This window comes from Centroberyx gerrardi, chromosome 4 (assembly GCF_048128805.1).
Source record: "Centroberyx gerrardi isolate f3 chromosome 4, fCenGer3.hap1.cur.20231027, whole genome shotgun sequence".
Classification (NCBI taxonomy): Eukaryota; Metazoa; Chordata; class Actinopteri; order Beryciformes; family Berycidae; genus Centroberyx; species Centroberyx gerrardi.
This window is the reverse complement of record NC_136000.1, coordinates 12247567-12266231: the sequence shown is the minus strand read 5'-3', so window position 1 is coordinate 12266231 and position 18665 is coordinate 12247567. Positions and strand designations below refer to the sequence as shown.

Sequence of the window (18665 nt, the reverse complement as noted above, 5' to 3'; positions counted from 1 at the left end):
TGAGAGAATCTCACAGCGCTTCCCTTCTCTTCTCCTGCCACAAAATTGGACACTTACCGCTAAAGCTGGTGTCTTGACTGCCTTGGTTGGGGCAGTAATTGCATGGCATGTGACAGCAATGGAATTGTTCGGGAAATCGCAGCCTTGGACTGCGCGTGTGTGTGTGTGGATGTGTGTTTTGTGGCAGAGGGGGGTTAAAAAGAGAGAAGGATGTATGAGAATGTGAAAGCGTGCTACCCTAAGTGCTATATAAGAATGGCGCAGAAACAATTTCTGCCGTTCAGCATGTTGGGGGTAAAGATAGGGTGCTGACGGGATCTTAGTCACTCAGGCTAACAACATCGCTATAACCCTGCACAGTAATCTGTAGTGATGATTATGGTGCTTACATCTTAGGGTTCTGTGTGTGTTTTTGTGTTTTGTGTGTGTGTGTGTTTGTTTAACAGTAAATCGTGGCCATTAAGCAGTGAGGCTGGAGCCGAGGTGATTGGAGAACAGCATTACTATTAGTGGGTGATTACATCTCAGTCTGTTGTTACACACCAACAGCTCCTCAGCATGGTAATAGGCTGCTCTGCCCGACACCTCGTAAATCTGACACACTAGGCATACACACCATGCGCGCGCACACACACACACACACACTGACTCAATGCGTGTGCAATGAGTACTTGTTTGTGTCTGTGTTTCTTTGTATGCGTGTGTGCAACTGTGTGTGAGAGTGTGCATATGTAGGCTTGTACCATGGTGTACACATACATACATACTGTACAATCGTGCAAACCTACATATACACTCTCTCTCTCTCTCTCTCTCTCTCTCTCTCTCTCTCTCTCTCTCTCTTGCTCGCACACACACACACACACACATATACACACAAAGCAGTGCAGTTGACACTGTTGTGGATATTTATTGATGTAATCTGTGAGGTCAATTTCTCTTTAAATAATTTCTTGGCAACCAAACTTTTGATGTGAATTACCTCCTCTCTGATTAAAAAATCCAGATAGACAGACAGACGCACACACACACACACACACACACACACACATACACACACAGTCTTTGCAGATAGATTTGGAGGATATTGAAACTCCAATGTTATGCCATTAATCACTGCCGATTATGTTCTCAGTGACTGATGCAGATATATAGAGAGGAGAGGAGAGGATTGTGTTTGGAGGTTAATGTAAGAGCAGCAGAGCACATCCTCATGCACAGATGAAGCACCGCATGCATTTTTAAACTGGATGAATGTGTTCACTCTCTGTGCATTGGACCACACCATGTTGACTTGGTGTTGTAGGGTTCTGAAAATGCACAGATGTTCTGTCTAGAGGACTTGAATTTTATGTTCCTCACAATGTGTGTGTGTGTGTGTGTGTGTACGTGTCCAACTGGTGTTTGCATGTGTGATAGTTAAGGCAGTTTTTAATTTGAAGTTTAGACGCCTTGTTACAGTAAACTATTAAACTGTTCTGAATGTCTGTGCTGTGATTGATGGAGGCCAGCGGTGTCCTGCCCTTGCCCTCTGTGTTATGAAGGAAAGATTGTGTGACATGATGTCATTCCATCGGTGCAATCATAGCCGGACACGGCCCGTCATTAATAAGAGCACCGTTACATGGTGTCAGCTCACAGGGAAGGAGGAAAGAGGGAGGAGACAGAGAAAGATGAATGATGAAAGGAGAGAGGTAGAGAGGAAAAAAGAGAGAGCGAAGGAGGGAAGGTGGATGAACAGTGAGAGTGAGGGAGGAAGCAATGAAAGCAGAATAAGGATACACGGTGTCATAGATGCGAGGCAAGCAGCTGGCTGTTGCTCATTGCCATAAATAAATGTGGTAAGGTCTGCAGATTTCAATGAAGTGTTCGGATGTGTAAATCGTGGAGATGTATTGAGTTGTTCTACCTTACTCTCTTTGGTTCAGTTAAGAAAAGTGTTGTTTTGCATCCTGTTGTCTGTGCTTTATGAACCGAATCCAAAATTCCCAAACAGTTTTAGCAGCCTGTGTGCATGCCTCCTAACAGCCACTAGGGGCAGTTAGGCTAACTGTGAGTGAGAGAATTCATGGATATGTGAGTGAATTACTTCCTGGATCCATGAGGTGCTTTGCATCTAAAAAAAAAAAAAAAAAGAGGGGGAAGAGAATGAGGGGGAAAATGATGGTCAGTTGGAAAATATGACTTGTCTATGTGAAGCATTACTTTCTAGCAACACGGTGCAGATGTGGCTTGACACTTTTTACATGTTACCCTTTTAGTACACTGTTACTCCATCCTCAAGAGGATTTTTTTTGAAAATCCTGTATTTCTAAGGCAAGATGAACAGTGCAGAGTTTAAGGTATACACAGAGAAAATCTTAAGCCCACTGATCTAAATCTGAATCTAAAACATGTTGGAGCAACTTGCAGTGTAGACTTTCAGTGTAATTACAGAATGCTAAATGTATAGATGTACAGTATATATATCAAATTATATGTGTAGTCTACTGTCTATTGTATTTCCTCCACTGTTATCTTGCACTGAATGTGAAGTCCTGTTGCCCTTGTACCATGTGTGCCACTATGTACTGTACATACAGTATGTACATATGTACTGTACATGCAGTAGTTATCAATATGTTTCAGCACTAATGTCACCAAGACAAATTCCTGTACATTTTGACAAATAATGTGATTCTAATTCTTATTCTGATTCTGAATCATGACAAAGATTTCTTCAGCAGTTTTTCACCTTTCTTAGGAGCCTCCCAACTGTTTCTGTCTCTGTTCGTGTCTCTCCCTCACACACTCTCTGCACCTCTCTCCACCAGGTGTGATGCCAGAGCGGCAGTTTGGCGGAACCCAGTTTGTGTGCAGCGTGGTGGCGTCCCATGTCAGCCACCAGCCCTCCACCAGCTTCAGCTTCGTCTGGATCGCCCCACCGCCCGGCACTGGCTGTGTCAACTTCCTGTAAGTCGTGCGTGTGTGTGTGTGTGTGTGTGTGAAGAAGAGAGAGTGACTAATAGAATGAGAAGGAGAAGTTGCAGATGAGCGACCTCGTGAGCCAAACTAGATCTTTCCACTTGATCACAGCACGCGTCTCACTCCGACGTGGAAGTCATAAAGTGGAACAATAACATCCGTTAACCTTGTGTGTCCCCATGCTGGCCCAGTAAGCCTGAGAGAGAATTATCAGCTGATATCAGGGGCGGAGTCCTCTCTGCTGGAGCCAGAGAGAGGATGTTAGAAAGGCCATCCGGTCAGGACAAGCATGCATGATGACGGAAAAGAGGTTAAACCGGGGACAAGTGTATGTGTGTGTGTAAGCACATGGGTGTGTCTTTATTACCTTGCCTGACTTGGCCTTACACAGGGGCATGTTTGAAGGTGTGTGTTCACCCTGTTCAGAATGAACGGAAATATCCCCATCCTCTCATTCAATGGGCTTGGACCTCTTCTCGTTGGAAAATGTGTGTGTAGTTGACCAGATCCACCCATCCCACTGGGACAATATGGGACAGGACACACACACACACACACACACCCCACACACACACACACACACACACACACAGTCATTATGGGATAGAAAACCTCTCAATCAAAGCTTCACATGATGCTATTAAAATATGACATTGGAGAGAAGGGCGTCAGTAAGGGGCCGGTTATCCACTCTCTACAGTCCCAAAGGTTCCATTGGAGGCTTTACTGTGATTCTGTCCCCACTGCAACAGACACAGGATGGTAAACAGTTGCTTAGGGACTGTGAGCAGGTGATTTAGCTTTCTGTCTGTCTGCCCGTCTGTGTACATGGTGTGCCCCCTGAAACTGAAAAGATGTAGCTGGACGGGCTCATGGAGGATTTGAGCTAAGTTGGAGCACAGTCTCTCACTCTTTCCTTTGTCCCGTTTTCATTCCTTCCTCTGTCTTATCTTGCACTTCATCATTTTCTCCATCTCTATCTGTTGCACACACCCTCTATCTCTCTTTCCCTAGTTCACTTGGCTGGTGACTTACAGCCTCATGATGATAATCAGTCAAAATGCAATTAGCAGCTGTTGCTGGAGAGGCGTAGAGGAAAAGGGGAGGACTCCAATAACTCTGCCCCATGCAAAGTCACGGCAGCACGGCACTAAGTTACCAAGACAGACTGACTGATAGACTCTCCCTGAAATTGTCGATTTTGCCATCCTAAGATCTTTGAGAAATTAACCCACAAATATTACAAGCGTTGTAAATTTGACTGGGGTTATTTGGGGTAAAAGAGAGCCCCAATATTCTTTGAAAATGAAATTGAAAAATGTAATCATCATCATCCTCATCATAGCATTTTAATGCTCAAATAGTCAAATCAAACTGCAAGCAAGTCATTGCATTTTTGACCTTTAACAATTACCAGTTTTCCAGAAAAGCTGCCACTAAATTCAACATTTTGGAAGTACTCACAAAAAGCCCTCCATGAATTCCTGGAGGGACATGATAGACTATCAAACAGAGACTTTTATGGACAGACTGACGGAAAGGGATTCAGCCAGGGAATTCTTGCTGAAGTAGAGCTGCCATTTAGACAATAAGCACTGAGCCAAACAGATTTACTGGCTTTTCTGTCTGCCAGCAAACACATTTACAGCTGAGTGTGTGTGAGCCTCTGAGCATTGTGTGTTTCCACAGTGTATGTGTGTATTTGTGTTTGTGTCCATGCATGTACTGTGTGTGCATGTGTGTGTGTGTGTGTGTGTGTGTGTGTGTGTGTGTGTGTGTGTGTAGACCATGGAGCAGCAGTGTGCCAGTGCAGATGACAGTGGGGTTGGCAGGGGGCCCTGACTGTGACAATAGGGGCCCCTGTGGCTGACCTTATCAAAGTCAGCCAGTCACACTCCAGCTGGCTGAAGACTGCTCCACACACACACACATACACTCTCGCTGCACCAAACCCTTTTCCAGTTCACAGCTCTCATCTTCACCAGTATAACCCTGTCTCCAAGACTGCCCTCCCCACCTTCAGTGACCTGACTTGAAATTCATCAGACGAGGCCCCTGCATCCAAGGCCAGAGCACCATCCACTCTGAGTTGTCAGTGTTGTTGCTCTTGAGGTAGAGATTTGATTAGACAGCCCACGAAGGCGCTGATTGGCTCGATTGAGCGGGAACAAGCCGTTGACTAGAGCAACACCAGACTCTCTGAATCTGAAGAGTGGGCGGGAACCAGGCTAAAGAAAAACAGTTTCATAGCAAAAGTTGCTATAACTCTTAAAGTTAGACAAGGCAGTGAAGAAATATGGTGGTAGGGGTGCAACAGAAATGACATTTGTCTTGAATGTTGTTGATAATGGATATTTCTCCACTAGAACTTCAGACACCTCCTGCCCTTGTCTAGCGCCCCTGCCCTGAATGATACTGAGGCCATTCTCCCAGCACGTTCCTCAAGAAGTGTCCATGAGTGTTTAAATTAAAGCCACAGACACCCCATGTCCTTCACAGGGCTGGAGCCGGCCCGCCGTTGCATTAATATGGAGCCGGCGAGCAGTTTTATGGGCGATATTGTGGGAGTGTTCCTGGTAACAGATCACTAGCAGGAGTGTGATAGAGTGCAGTGACGTGGGCCTCCGGAAGAACTCATTTGCTGGGTGGCTGTAAATTACCACCTAGAGAGAAGGGGAGGCCTTGGAGGGGAAGAGGAGAGGAAGTGGAGGGGGAGGAGGAGGAGGAGGAGGAGAAGGGATCACACACACACTCCTACATCAGAGTGCACTGATCAAACACATTCAGAGTCAATTTTGCAGTTAGATACACACTCAGAAGTGAGACCCACACTGATCACAGTGCAGCCATAGTCTGGGAGCAAACTCTGTCTAACACGTAAATTGCAGACCAACACATGACAAGCTTTCATTATTGCATAAAACACAGATGTGCTCCACTTTTCATTCTTCTTGCTCAGTCATGGCAGTACACACCACTAGATACTATACTGAATACTTTGCTGCACTTAGCAGAGGTGAGAATGGTTAATAGCTTCCTTCACTGCATGCAGAGATGCACTGATGTGTCTGTTCCTTTCTTTGCCTTTATTCTGCTTCTCTCACAGCCTCAAGGCAAGCAGCACAGTAGTGTGTGTGTGTGTGTGTGTGTGTGTGTGTGTGTGTGTGTGTGTGTGTGTGTTGGGTTCTGAGGGTTTATATTTAACATCAGCCACCTTCTTAGATAAACAAAGGCAAACAGCATAAGCACTATACTGTAAGTAACTCATCCATCTGTATGGGTGCTACAGAATGTGTGTGTGTCTGCGTGTTTGTATCCTGCCTGCGTGCGTGTATCCATGTGTAGGTGCTACACTGCGTGAACTTGTGTGTGTGTGTGTGTGGTGTTTTTGAGCTGCTGTGTTTTGTGCTGTCTCCCTGTGGAACTCAGACAGCTGCTGGGTTGGAGATTGCTTTAATTACTGCATGTGTGCCCCCCTCCCAAAGTGTCCCCCGAGGAGAGGGACGTCTGCGGATCTAATGGCACACTGTGTGTCTATGTCATGGCATGCTGTGTATGTATGTGTGTTCATATGTGTGTGTAAGTGTGTGCATGTCTGTGGGTATGCATTTGTTTTGAACATATGCATATCTGTTGTCTCTATGTCTCTGCTTTACTTGCAGCTCTTCTATGGAGCCCCGCACTGATTGAAGCCACTTGTAGGAGTAAGTGGGGGGAGAAATAGAATTAGAGCGAAGAAGGCGGGCGGGCGTCGAAGTAGCCTCTTGTCTCGTTAGCTGTAATTGAAAAGGAACGGTTCCTGGGCTGTAATTATGCCGGGTGTTGTTGTGTTGTTGATGTTGCCATCTGTTCACAGTAGTCAGGCCTCCGTGAGCACAGAGCTGACGAGATACACACTACTGTACGTGGTTGACCACCCTCCGCTGCTACACACTGACACAGCCTGGCTTGGCCCCCAGCTGCATGCCCTCACTGAGGGCTTTCAGAGACACTTGTTGTCAGGTGCGCTTTTCTAGAGAGGGCATGGCCATAAGTGCTCTCAGCCAGCATGAATCCATGTAGAAAACTGACCATTAACAATGACGACTGTAGCAGGTGGCAATCATTTCAGAATGGGCTGGAAAGTATAAGTGCAGCTGCTTTTTCACAAAAGCTTCAGTTGCACGTGTCCTTCAATCACAATGGCGATCACAGAATCAAATAATCAATTAAATTTTGGTTAAAGTTTCCCTTTTATGACAATAACGATAATACTGTTTCCTCCAAAGAGCCACCTATCCAGTCCGCCACTTGGATGATCCTTACAGAACGGATGATAGACAGCTTGTTATCTCAATGAGAGGTCAAAGGTCAGAGTTCAGAGTGTCAGGCTGACAGATGACCTATCTAACCCAGCACCTCATTTCTCCTGGTATTAGTCTTCTGCATTGATTTTCTGCTGCTTGAGTCAATCTTTCAATCTGTTTTAACATAAAATCACTAGTTAATGAGCTCCCCTCATCATTAAAGCGCCATTGGAGTCAAACATATTCGATTTTGGCCTATGGCAGTGTCACAGGTTCACCATAGATGTCCCACAAGGGAACATGAAGGATTGGTTCGGGGTAATCACATCGTGGCATTGTAGATGAGGAAATATGGAGGAGAAATGTGCATGCATGACACAGCACATAAATCCGACCCATTTTTTCCCCCTCAGACCTACTGGAGCTGCAGATCTGACACAACCCACCCATACAATTCCAATTTTCATATATCACATGTTCACACATAAGACAGCAACTCTTATATCTCTCACATCTCTGACAATGTGCCCATTTTTCTGAATTTAGCAGTAAATCATTATTACCTTTAGACGTAAACCCATTCCTGTTCTCTTCAGCATGTGACCCCCCTGATTCTTGTTGCTATTTACCCTTAGGGTTTTTAATGCTGATGATATTTCTTATTTCCCAAGGGGCACTCCATGACCCCAATACTTACATACACACAGCCACACACACACACACACACACACACACATCGACGCACACTTACACACCAGTGCTCTGATCAATACTGCCGTGACTTGTCCACATCACATCTGTGTCACGCCAACACCACACAGTCTCATCTCCCACCTGCTGGGACAGTGACCTCCTTATCAATTCTAAATGAAATAGAGCGTGGAAATTGAAAAAAAAAAGAAAAGCATTTGATTTTAAATGCAGCAAAATGAAGCATGCTCAAGGGAGAGGGGGGTCTGCACAGATGTATTTTGTGTTGAATGATTGGTCCGCATTCTGTGCTGTCTGTTCCTGCAAATGTGCTCCATTCTGATTGACAAGGTAAATAGCAGTCATGACTGGGTGTGGGTATCCATCTCTCTGCTGTTGACTCTGGGTAAATAGATGCTCTCTCTCTTCTCCTCCTTTGTCCTAGTCTGACCCTTGCAGAAAAGGCGAGGAAGAGAGGCAGATGTCTTTAGGGTTGGATTCCTTTCTTTTACAGTAGCTTTTATACTCTTGACAGTATAACAATAAGGGGGAAAGGAGAGAAAAAACACATATCAGCACATGTATTTGCCTCAGCCAGAAAATCAACAGCTTTTTTAGATTTGACTCCATTTTTTCTTTCAAAATCCCATAATTATATTGACTCCATGTGCTGTTGATTTCCTAATCTCCTAATTATTACTTATACTCACTAACAGTAGTCAGGGTCAATTGCTCTTCTTCTGGCTGTATTCTGAGCAGTAACTCTCTGTTTGACCCTGTGCTAACAAGCAGGTAATTTGCCAAACAACTCCCAAATCCCTCCTCTGTGGAGCTTCATTAAATTTGCATGTTCTCCAAGAGCCTTTTCAATTAATTAATTTAGGGGAGGAAGGAGGAGGGAGTAATGTGATTCCACAAAGCCAGTCACACCTACTCTGGCCCAGATGGGTATGAAAACACCGGGCTGGAATAAAAAAACCCCGTTTGGATCAAAGCTCCTGATCGGTGGCTTGTTGGAGACACTGAAAACTGAAGCACTAGATTGTATCTTTCTCTCTTCCTCACTCTCTCTCTCTTTGTCCTTCTGTCTTCACTTCTCTATCTTTCTCTCTCTGCTCTTTTTCCGTGATCCCCGATTGCCGTGCCATAACCACAGCTGGTCCTCAACATGGAAGATAAATCAACCAATTAGGGTGTATTATTTTAAAGGCTAGGTCCAAATGCACCAAATCAATGCTGGCGACTGGCACTGGTCCCCACTGTAATTCCTGATATTAATCATGATTACCAACAGGCCTAGCGAGCTGGGAGAGAAAATGAGCTTTTAATTGGGATTTGAGGAGAACGGGATGGGAGCGTCGTCTAACGAGGGAAGAGGAGCGGAGCAACGTGTGTGTTCTCCAACCTCAGATGTAATGTTGGTGTTGAGTCTTGTTGAGAGAGAAAATGATTGCTCACCAAGCATGTGTAGACTTTGGAATAACTGTCACTCATTTGTCTGTGTGTGTGTGTGTGTGTGTGTGTGTGTGAGTGTGTGTCTAGAGTTTGTTTGTGTGGTCAGTGTGTACTCCTGTATTTAAGATAGCAATAGTTATATTTTTACATAGGGTACGACACTGTTTGCGTGTGTGTGTGTGTGTGTGTGTGTGTGTGTGTGTGTGTGTGGTTAGCAGGGAGCTGTCAAGCCGGCTCCTGGGGGATGCTTATGGCCGACAGCAACATGTAATCTAACATGGAAGACATGCTTGGTAATTACACACTCTAGGCCCTATTGGGAGCTCTTTGAGTGACAGCCTGTCCATCTGCATACATGTTAAAGCTCATAGATGGCTGTGTGTGTGTGTGTGTGTGTGTGTGTGTGTGTGTGTGTGTGTGTGTGTGTTTATATATATATAGATATATATATATATCTATATATATACTGTATATGTGTATGCGTATATATATATATATATATATATGGAGGGGATGGATCATTGCTTCTACTCACATGCCTTGGCGTTTGACAGCAGATCGTGGACTCTGAAAGACAAGGCCATCTCCCCTCCATCTCTATCTCCTCTGACCACATCCCAACCCCCTCCCCTCTCTCCATCTATCCATTTCTCTTTCAATCCTTTCACCCCCCTCTCTCTCTCTTCCTCTTTTTCTATCTTGCTCAAATCCCTCTCTCTCCTCCCCATCTCACAGATTTGCTCCCCCAGACTAATGAGAGGGGAGAGGATGACACTTATTTTCACAAGATGAATGATCCCTCGTTTGAATCAGAGAGAGAGAGGAAAAAAAAAAACACTGACACGTTTAGGCCCTTAATTGCTTTTTTCCCCCCAAAGAAAGTCAAATTAACATTTAGATGTTCAATAAATGGTTTGTGTGTACATGTGTGATTCTGTGTATGTGTGTGTGTGTGTGTGTGGCTCCCAGAGTGGAGACAGTAATGAGAGACACACGCTGAGGGGCCAGCGGAGTGTGACGGCAGGACAGACGCTGGCGTCGCGCTGCGCCGATCACACACTCTTCGGCTCGGCCTAAATGCCCTCTCCTGGCTACTGCTTTAATGACACACACGTTATTAACTCACACACACTCACACATACCCACACACACAAACTGTATACATACGCACGCACGCTATCAAAAAACCACACTCTCTTTCCCATTGAGCTTTTCTTTTTTGTCATTTGTTTTGCGGATGCCGCTGTATTTATTGGAGGAAGGAGAACAACATCATTAGAAACAGACAAGTGCCTTTGGCATTTTCAAAGAGACATTGCACTTAATTGCATCTGAAAAAGCATTTCCTCCAAAACACCATAACAGCTTTCACATTTCAGTCAACTGTGCATAGCATTTCTTCTACCTGGCTTGGTATGGGTTTGTGTCACAGACGTGTGTGTGTGTTCAGTGTGTGTGTGTGTAACATGTGAGGTCAAACGTGCTCTTTGATAGCGCCCCCTGTTCCCTAGCGCTGAACAGCGTCTCGTTAGTGAACATCGGCTGAGACTGTGTTTAGTAAATATTTAAGTGCCTTGTTCCTACATCCCCACCCGCTGTTCGTTACGCGCCATCTTTTATTCATAAATACCAAACTCAAATTAGTTTTCACCCAATTCTGAAATATGAATGTAATTAAGTATGTTTTCTCCCAGCCCTGCACAGGCACAAGAGCTCCTTACTAATTAATGAGGGTCCCATTCATTATTCATGAGCTGAGATGAACGTGTAAATGCCTTGACACCCATAAAAGGCCTGAGCCTGCGTGGTGGGCCGGGGTGGGGCAGAGTTTGGGAGGTGAGAGGGAGAGGCTTTTGAGATGAACAGAGAGGCAAAATCAACAGGGGATGATAGAGAGTGAAAGAGGGAGTGCCAGAGGAATGAAGTATCAGAAGGAAAAAGGGAGGAAAATGGATGTAGACCACATTGACTCAGGCACCCACCATGTTGTATTTGCCCCATAAGCTCTCCTCTCCTCTCCTCTCCTCTCCTCTCCTCTCCTCTCCTCTCCTCTCCTCTCCTCTTTTCTCCGCCTCACTCTGTGTTGTGATGTATGTTGACAGGGTGTGGCATAGGACACAGAAAGCTGTCTGGGTAGCTTCCTCAGAAGTTGAAGTAGAGTGGGTCTGACAACACAGGGAGGTTACTCGGAGCTCTGCTATATTGGTTTCACTTAGATAATAGACATGTTGTGTAATGTCTTTACTTTGAAAGCCACAAGGCCCTGGGAACACTGAGACAACAGTGTGAGGAACACAGGCGTCTCCTTATGTGGGATGAAGAGAGGTTTTTCTTATTTCCACAAGTGCCCTGTTAAAGGAACTTTTACTGTATGTGGGTGGCACGCATGCTTCCGTATGCATGTGTGTGTGTATGTGTTGGCGTGAGCCCGTTCAGATTTACGAGCCTCAGACAAAGTTGATAATTACTACCAAAGCCAAATGACAACATTAAAACGTTGCCTGTGTGCCAGACAGCTGAGACGAGACTCTAACCAACTGCTCTACTTTCCTTGATGGACATGCAGTGATGCTGCAATCTAAGATGGGGACGACGCCAGGCAATAAAACAGCCAGCGAGGAAACGGGGCGCGGCTGGGATATTTATCCTCTTTATGTTTTTGACCTCAATCCCACTCCAACTGATTCCCCTCTGTTTTTTTTGTGTTTTTGTGTGGGCAAAATGTAGCTTCTAGGAGCGGTGTGGACAGTTTTTTTTATCAGTCTTTTAAAAGTGTAGTGCTTTTTTCTTCGTGCACAGAACTTTCCTTCATGGGGCCACTCCTCGGCCCATTTTGCTGCTGTCAGTGACTGGAATGAGCTACAAAGGGCTTTGAAACTGGACAATTTTATCCCAATAACTCCTTTCAAGGACTCTCTGAAAATTGCAGCTGCTTCCCGACCCAGTAATCGCTCCACCTCAGTGTTCCCCTGTGTCCTCCTTTCATGCCCTTTTATCCCTTTTAACATTCTCTTGATAATGTATTTGCCTTTGCACATTTGTTTTTGTAAATCGGTTGTGCCTTTGTTGTCTTATGGCCTGGCATGCTAAGTTAGGAGGGGTTCTGACTTGTTCTGATGTCTGTTGCCCTTTTATGCGAGTGATTTCTTCTTGTGATGACTGTTGTGTGAATGTTTTTTGCTATGCCGTCATTTTAAATGAAACTTTGCTCTTAATTGATCTGGCTGGTCAAATAACGGTTAAATAACCTACTGTATGTGTGTACGGGTGCATGTGTGTGTGTGAGTGCATGATTGTTTTAGCCGAACCTACATCAGTGTGCTGAACTGTTGCCACGGTCTACTCCTGAGGGCTCAGGAGAAATGGTCACTAGCCCTCGCACATCCCTGACATCATTTTTCTGTTTTCATGTCGGCCTGCTAGCCATCTCTTGCCCTCCAGTCTATCTGTCTCCCCTTTAGCAGCTCAGTGAAAACATTACTGCTGTACAGTGAAGATTTGGAACAAGCTGCCTGAGGAGATCAAGCTAGCTAAACCAGTATCTTAATTCAAGTCACTTTTAAAACTCACCCTCATTGACTCTTAATTAATAGTGTCACTTGTTTTCCCCAAACTATATGGCATTTTGCCCTGTTATGTTTTACTTTGCTCTCCCTGCTGTTTTATTTGGAAAGTGTTGTTTTAAAAAGTGTTTTACAAGTAGAGTTTATTATTATGACTGGAATGGATGACTGGAACTGGGTATCTTGTGCTGTAAAGGGATGCACCATGTAACAGGTGAATATATACAATGGCAACGAGAAATACACCGTGCCATTATACTCTATACACTTAACTACTAGAGAGCTGCTTTTGCCGTGTGCATCTTTATCCAATGACCTTCTGCTGTTACAGCTGAGAGTGGGTCTCTTTCTGTAGCTACAGTACAGTAGAGCATGTCTCGGTGTCTGTGTAAAAGATCCCACCGCACTCCAAGCCATTTCACCCTCTTAGATTCTTAAAGTTTGCTCCATATTCGAATGAATAATGCATTTCACGGCCACAGGAAGAAATTCATATTCCATTCCATAAATATAGCACGCTATGTACAGTTAAATACACACAAGCATGCAAGAATGTACAGTATTAAGCTAGTGCAGGGAACTGGTCGGTACAATGAGGGAATGCCATTGGAAGAGGTTTTGTAAGTTTTTGTCTCTTATAGACCACTTTTACATGCACACAAAAAATGTGAAATGAGATTAATACAATAATGTGAGTAAGGCAAGACCCTTGTCAACACCCTGCTTTGATTTTGTGCAATTATGTTTTTAGAGTAAGCGCAAGGGCAGTAACGTGTGTGGAGTACAATTTTACTCAGTAATAGAGACCAGTCAGAACATATATACACCTTAATTGCATTTCTGTCAGTGTGATCAAGCTGTGTATGTGTAGTTGGTGATTTAGCTCATGTTATTCTATTAGTCATTTTTCATTTAAATAGTTGCAATAACCTATTGTCTTAATCAGAGTACTGGCATTAGTCGTATTATTGTCTGCATGTAAACGTAGCCACAGAGAAGCTTGTTTGTGTAAGGGCCATTTTTGGCTGTTTCAAGTGTTTTGATGCTAATTGTTGTTGTTTTCACCTCCTAAAGTAATATATTTACCTCAGTTCTTTTCAGTAAGGGCAGATATCCTTTTTGTTTGTGTGGGATGCTCGAATAAACACACTTTCATTTAGTGGGAAATGATGCCATCTGTGCCGGGTTCATCTTCATATTGGGAGATAGACTCGTTATCTTTCTCCTCGGCGCTGTTTGTGTTAATGCTCTCTCTCTCTCTCTCTCTTCTCTCCTGTTCTCTCTCTCTCTCCATCTCTCCATCTCTCAGGGCCACGGCAACACACCGAGGACAGATCATCTTCAAGGACGCTCTGGCCCAGCAGCTCTGTGAGCAGGGAGGTGAGTTAGCAGGGAGAGCACACACACACACACACACACACACCTCTACCCCTTCAATGACACTAACACATGCACATACTCTACATGCGTGAAGACATACACATATGGCCACATGCATGTAGCCACAAACACACACACATACACCCACGCACGGACATAATATACACACGCGGACCACCCTCTCACTTCCTATTACCGTCCATCATATACACACACTGTTAGAATATGGATGACATATGGTTGACATGCTGCTTCTTCATGACGGTGGCACTGCAGCACTTCCTAGCCCTCTCTCTGCCTAATGATGCAGCTAGAGCCAGGGATATTTGGATGTCCTATATTGCCAGCTTAATTTCAGCTTATGCTAAACTCAGCTCTTTTTTTTTCTTCTTTTTTTTTTTTTTTTCCTCTGCCGGAGATTTACGCTTTATGGCCGACTCTTCTTACATCCACTTTCTGTGACAGCCTTAAGTAGCTATTGACAGACAGCGCAGTCCCACTCTGCATGCTGAGTGTGTATAATTGCTTGTTTACAGGCAAAAAAGCCTCCTCCTCACTCAAGAACTCCTCCTTGTAGATCAAATTTGACTTTAGTATTGGAAGTGGAGATGCACACTGGATGCTAATGGGACTTTTTTGCATGACTGTTTCAAGGGGAATAGCACTGAATGTCAGCTTTTAAATCTGTCATTCCGATGATCATTTAGTCTATATTAGAGAGAATTAAATGGTCTGGCGCGTCTTGCGGTGCCAGAGACAAGAGACAAGACTCTTGGTGTGGCCCTCAGCAGTAGGTCATTGGAGACAGTACCATCGACTGTAGCACATGCCAGGCAGAGAGTGATCAACTCCATGGCTCCATGCCACTTGGAAAACATGAAGCATGGAGCCCTCAGTCAGAGAGAGAGAGAGAGAGAGAGAGAGAGAGAGAGAGGCAAGGCTTCTCTCCTCTGTCTCCTCGCCCAAGAGCTCAACCTCTCACCACCATTGACACACTGCCCCAGTCTTCTCCCCCTGCAGGTGAAACATCTGCAGCCAAACAGCAGTCACTTTGCTGGTCAATGCCAAGGCCCGGCAGCGTCAGACTCACACACACACACACACTCGCTCACTCACTCACAGTGGGCAAGCTGGAAAACAGAGATTTTAGACCTTACAAGACCTTGGAGGAGGGAGGGTGTTGGCGAGAAAGAGAGTAGCAGGCAGAGATGGCGAAGAGTGTAATCTGCAAAGAAAGTGAACAGGTATGAGGGGAATAGAGGGAGGAAAAAACTCAAGGTGGGGGGTGGGGTGGGGAGGGGGTTGAGACGGGATAGACAGCAGGAAGAGAGGTGACAGAGCGAGAGAGAGATAGAGAAGAGGAGATAGCTGAGGAGTGTAGGGCAGTAAATTGCCAGTTTCAGTAATGAGAGTTCCTGTCTCACTGGTGAAGGAGAGATGGAAGGATGGAGGGATCGAGAGATGGAGGGATGAAGGGAGCGTGTTAATGAGAAAGTTGAAGGTCATAAATTGCAGGTGATGTGGCTGCAGGGAGGTGGTAGAGGGGTGATCAAACACCATTACAAAAAAGGAAAAGGTGGGGAGAGAGTAGATGAGAGTGGGCGACCGACCTTGTTACAGGCTAATTCCTTTGACGGCCAATAATGTGTCGCTCTTTCTGTTGCCGAATTACGCCAGGAAATCTGAATTACAAATGAGAAATGAACATGCCGTGGGCAACAGGAGAGGAGGAGAAAGGAGACCAGGGAGACATGGAGAGAGAGAGAGGGACGGGAAGGGAAAGGAGGAGGAGAAACGGAGAAGGAGAGAGATGTGGCCCGGTAATTTCTGGTCTCCGGTGGATTGTCCGAGCGGAGACTGGCATCATTCTCGGTTCCACTGAACAGCCGGGTCCTCGCTCTCCATCCAAACCAAAACTTGCAACTTCAAAAGAGCTGTGGAGATTAAAAAAATGTTATGAAGTTGGAGTGTGCAATGCTCTTGACATAAAAAGGAAAACCAGAGAAGTGCTATGACATTAAAACAAACTGTGCAATGGAGCAGCCAAAACTGTACAGAGGACCGTTTTAAAGAAGTTTGGTAATGCAGAAACTAAGGAGCTAAAGTGAAAAAAAATCTCTGTTTAGAATCTTAGTTCCTTCGACAAAGTCAGACTTACCAGGGGGTGAGGCAGAGGTCCGTAGAATTTTCCCTTCCGGCAGGATCAAATAGGCTACCATCCCAAATTCAGCCGCAGAGTGGCAAAGAGAGTGCAGGCTGCTCCAAGCAAAGTTTCTTCAAATCTAGGCATTAGCATTCAAAGTGGAATAAAAGATACGGGGCCAGCTCAAGCCACTTCAGAAGTTCATGTGCTTAAGACTCTGGCTTTGAGGAGTTGGAGGAATGAAAGCTATCTAAAGCAGGGTTATGATCTATGCAGTAGAGGGAGGGAGAGAGAGAAAAGGAGAGAGGGAGGAATGGAAAGGATGCAGGGAGAGGAAGAGAGAGCAGGCTGCTCGAGTAAGAAGGGCAATCAGGGGTGATCAGCCAGGCTGAAGCCTTTAAGAACAAATGGGCAGATTAACCAGGGAGCCAGAGAAAGGAGCTAACATTGCAGCCTGAATATGAGCTTAGAAATAGGAAGAGAAGGAGCGAGAAAGAGATCATTCAAGTAAATTCTAATGTAAAAGATTAGGGATAAAGAAAGGTGAGAGGAGAGGAGAGGAGAGGAGAGGAGAGGAATAAACCCTTAACTTGCTGTGGAACTTCTGACATCCTGCACTTTCCCTGTCATTAATAGAAAGCCTAAGCAACAAGTTAACGGAGACAGGTGTTTGTTTTAATGTTTCCAGTCTAGTGCCGCTAAAAGCCTGCTCAGACATAAGAAGAGGAGGGAAGTGTGTGTGTGTGTGTGTGTGTGTAAGAGGATCTGTCTGTGGCGGTGCTGGGGGATGCCTGGCCCCAGACACACTACCCCCCCTGTGCTCTCACAGCTCCCTTCTGCTGTGCCAGCACTCTTTCTCTCCCTATCCCTCCATCCCACCTTCCCTTCATCCCTCCAACTTCCCCTCTGTTTGGCTTTGATCTACACCCAGTATACCCCCATTACTTTTCCCACCAACCAGCAGAGAAAAATCCCCACATTTCATTCGTATTCATGCACTCAGAATACAAAGCTAATGGGAGTCTATGACAGATACTGTTGCAATCAAATAAAATGCACAGCGCACTGGGGTAGTTTGTGGCACCGATCAGCACATTGCCGAATTGTTTGGACAGGCTTCTAGCGATGCTTTGAAGCATGACGCGGCGAAATGCAAATTACCGCCACCGTTTTAAATGACTGCAAGTATAAGAACAGACAGGCAGGAGGATGAAACAGAAGTACTTTTCCTCTCCTGCTGAGCGACCATAAAGAGACTTATTGAGCCCAGATGAGAAGAGCCAGGGAAGGGGATGAGGAGAGGGAGGGCCGGCCGGGGAAGGATGCTCTGTGCGGAGGGGTGGGGTGGTTGTGGGTGGTGGGTGGCGCGGCAGGCAGTCCATCAGCTCTATCTCCTGACAGGAGGGCCAGCAGCCCTGCTTTCTGCCCGGCATTGCCAGGTCCTCTCATTTCCAGCGCGGGGATAAATCAGGTCTTTATGGGCCTGGCCAAGTGCACCGCACCCCAGATGGATTATTAAAGGGACATATAACTCAAAGAGGCCACTGCTCCCTGAGGGACGCCTGAGCACAGTGCGACAGAGGGGGGACGGGTGGCCTCCCCTCTCCCACCTCCTCACCACCCACCCAGTCTGCCAGCCAGCCCGCCTGCCTGGCTGAGTGCCGGCGTGCCTGCCATCCCTCATCACTCACCGACAAGAAACCTTGAGACCTCACTCCTCTATATCTCCTCTCCTCTGGCGTCCCGACTGTCTCCAGTCTCTCTTTTCTCCATTATCAGCTCTTTTCCTTTCTGTCCTTCCAGTCCTCTTTCTCTACTTCTTCTCCTGTTGACCCGATTCCTCTCTTACTATTTTGTCTGGGCGATTTTGTCGAAATTACCTCAAATAATCTACTTCAGCAAGCAAGGGGGGTTGTTATGTTGTTGGACGCTGTAGGGAAGAACCTGCGTTGTCCTGCCCCCCATCTCTCTCGTCTGCCAAAGAGATGAACAACACATTCAGACAGCCAACTATTGTATGCTAAATTGGCCTACCCTCATGTTTTCAGATACTTGGCTAGACTCCCTATTTTTCTCTCTATTGTGAAGAAAAAGATGTTTAGTCTTTCCCTTAGACTCCACCTATACTTTAAAACTAGAAAAGGTAACACCAAAACAGGAAAATAGTAGTTAGTCTTATTTCTT

The 18665-nt window shown here is 45.4% G+C and overlaps 1 protein-coding gene across 1 annotated transcript in view; it reads left to right on the top strand.

Moving 5' to 3' along the window:
• Positions 1-18665, top strand: part of reln (reelin) — a 97946-nt gene that overhangs the window by 35662 nt on the left and 43619 nt on the right. Inside the window, exons 3-4 of the mRNA XM_071897550.2 lie at positions 2814-2952; positions 14268-14338. Coding sequence (XP_071753651.2) covers positions 2814-2952; positions 14268-14338 — 210 coding nt within the window. The remainder of the gene's footprint in view (positions 1-2813; positions 2953-14267; positions 14339-18665) is intronic.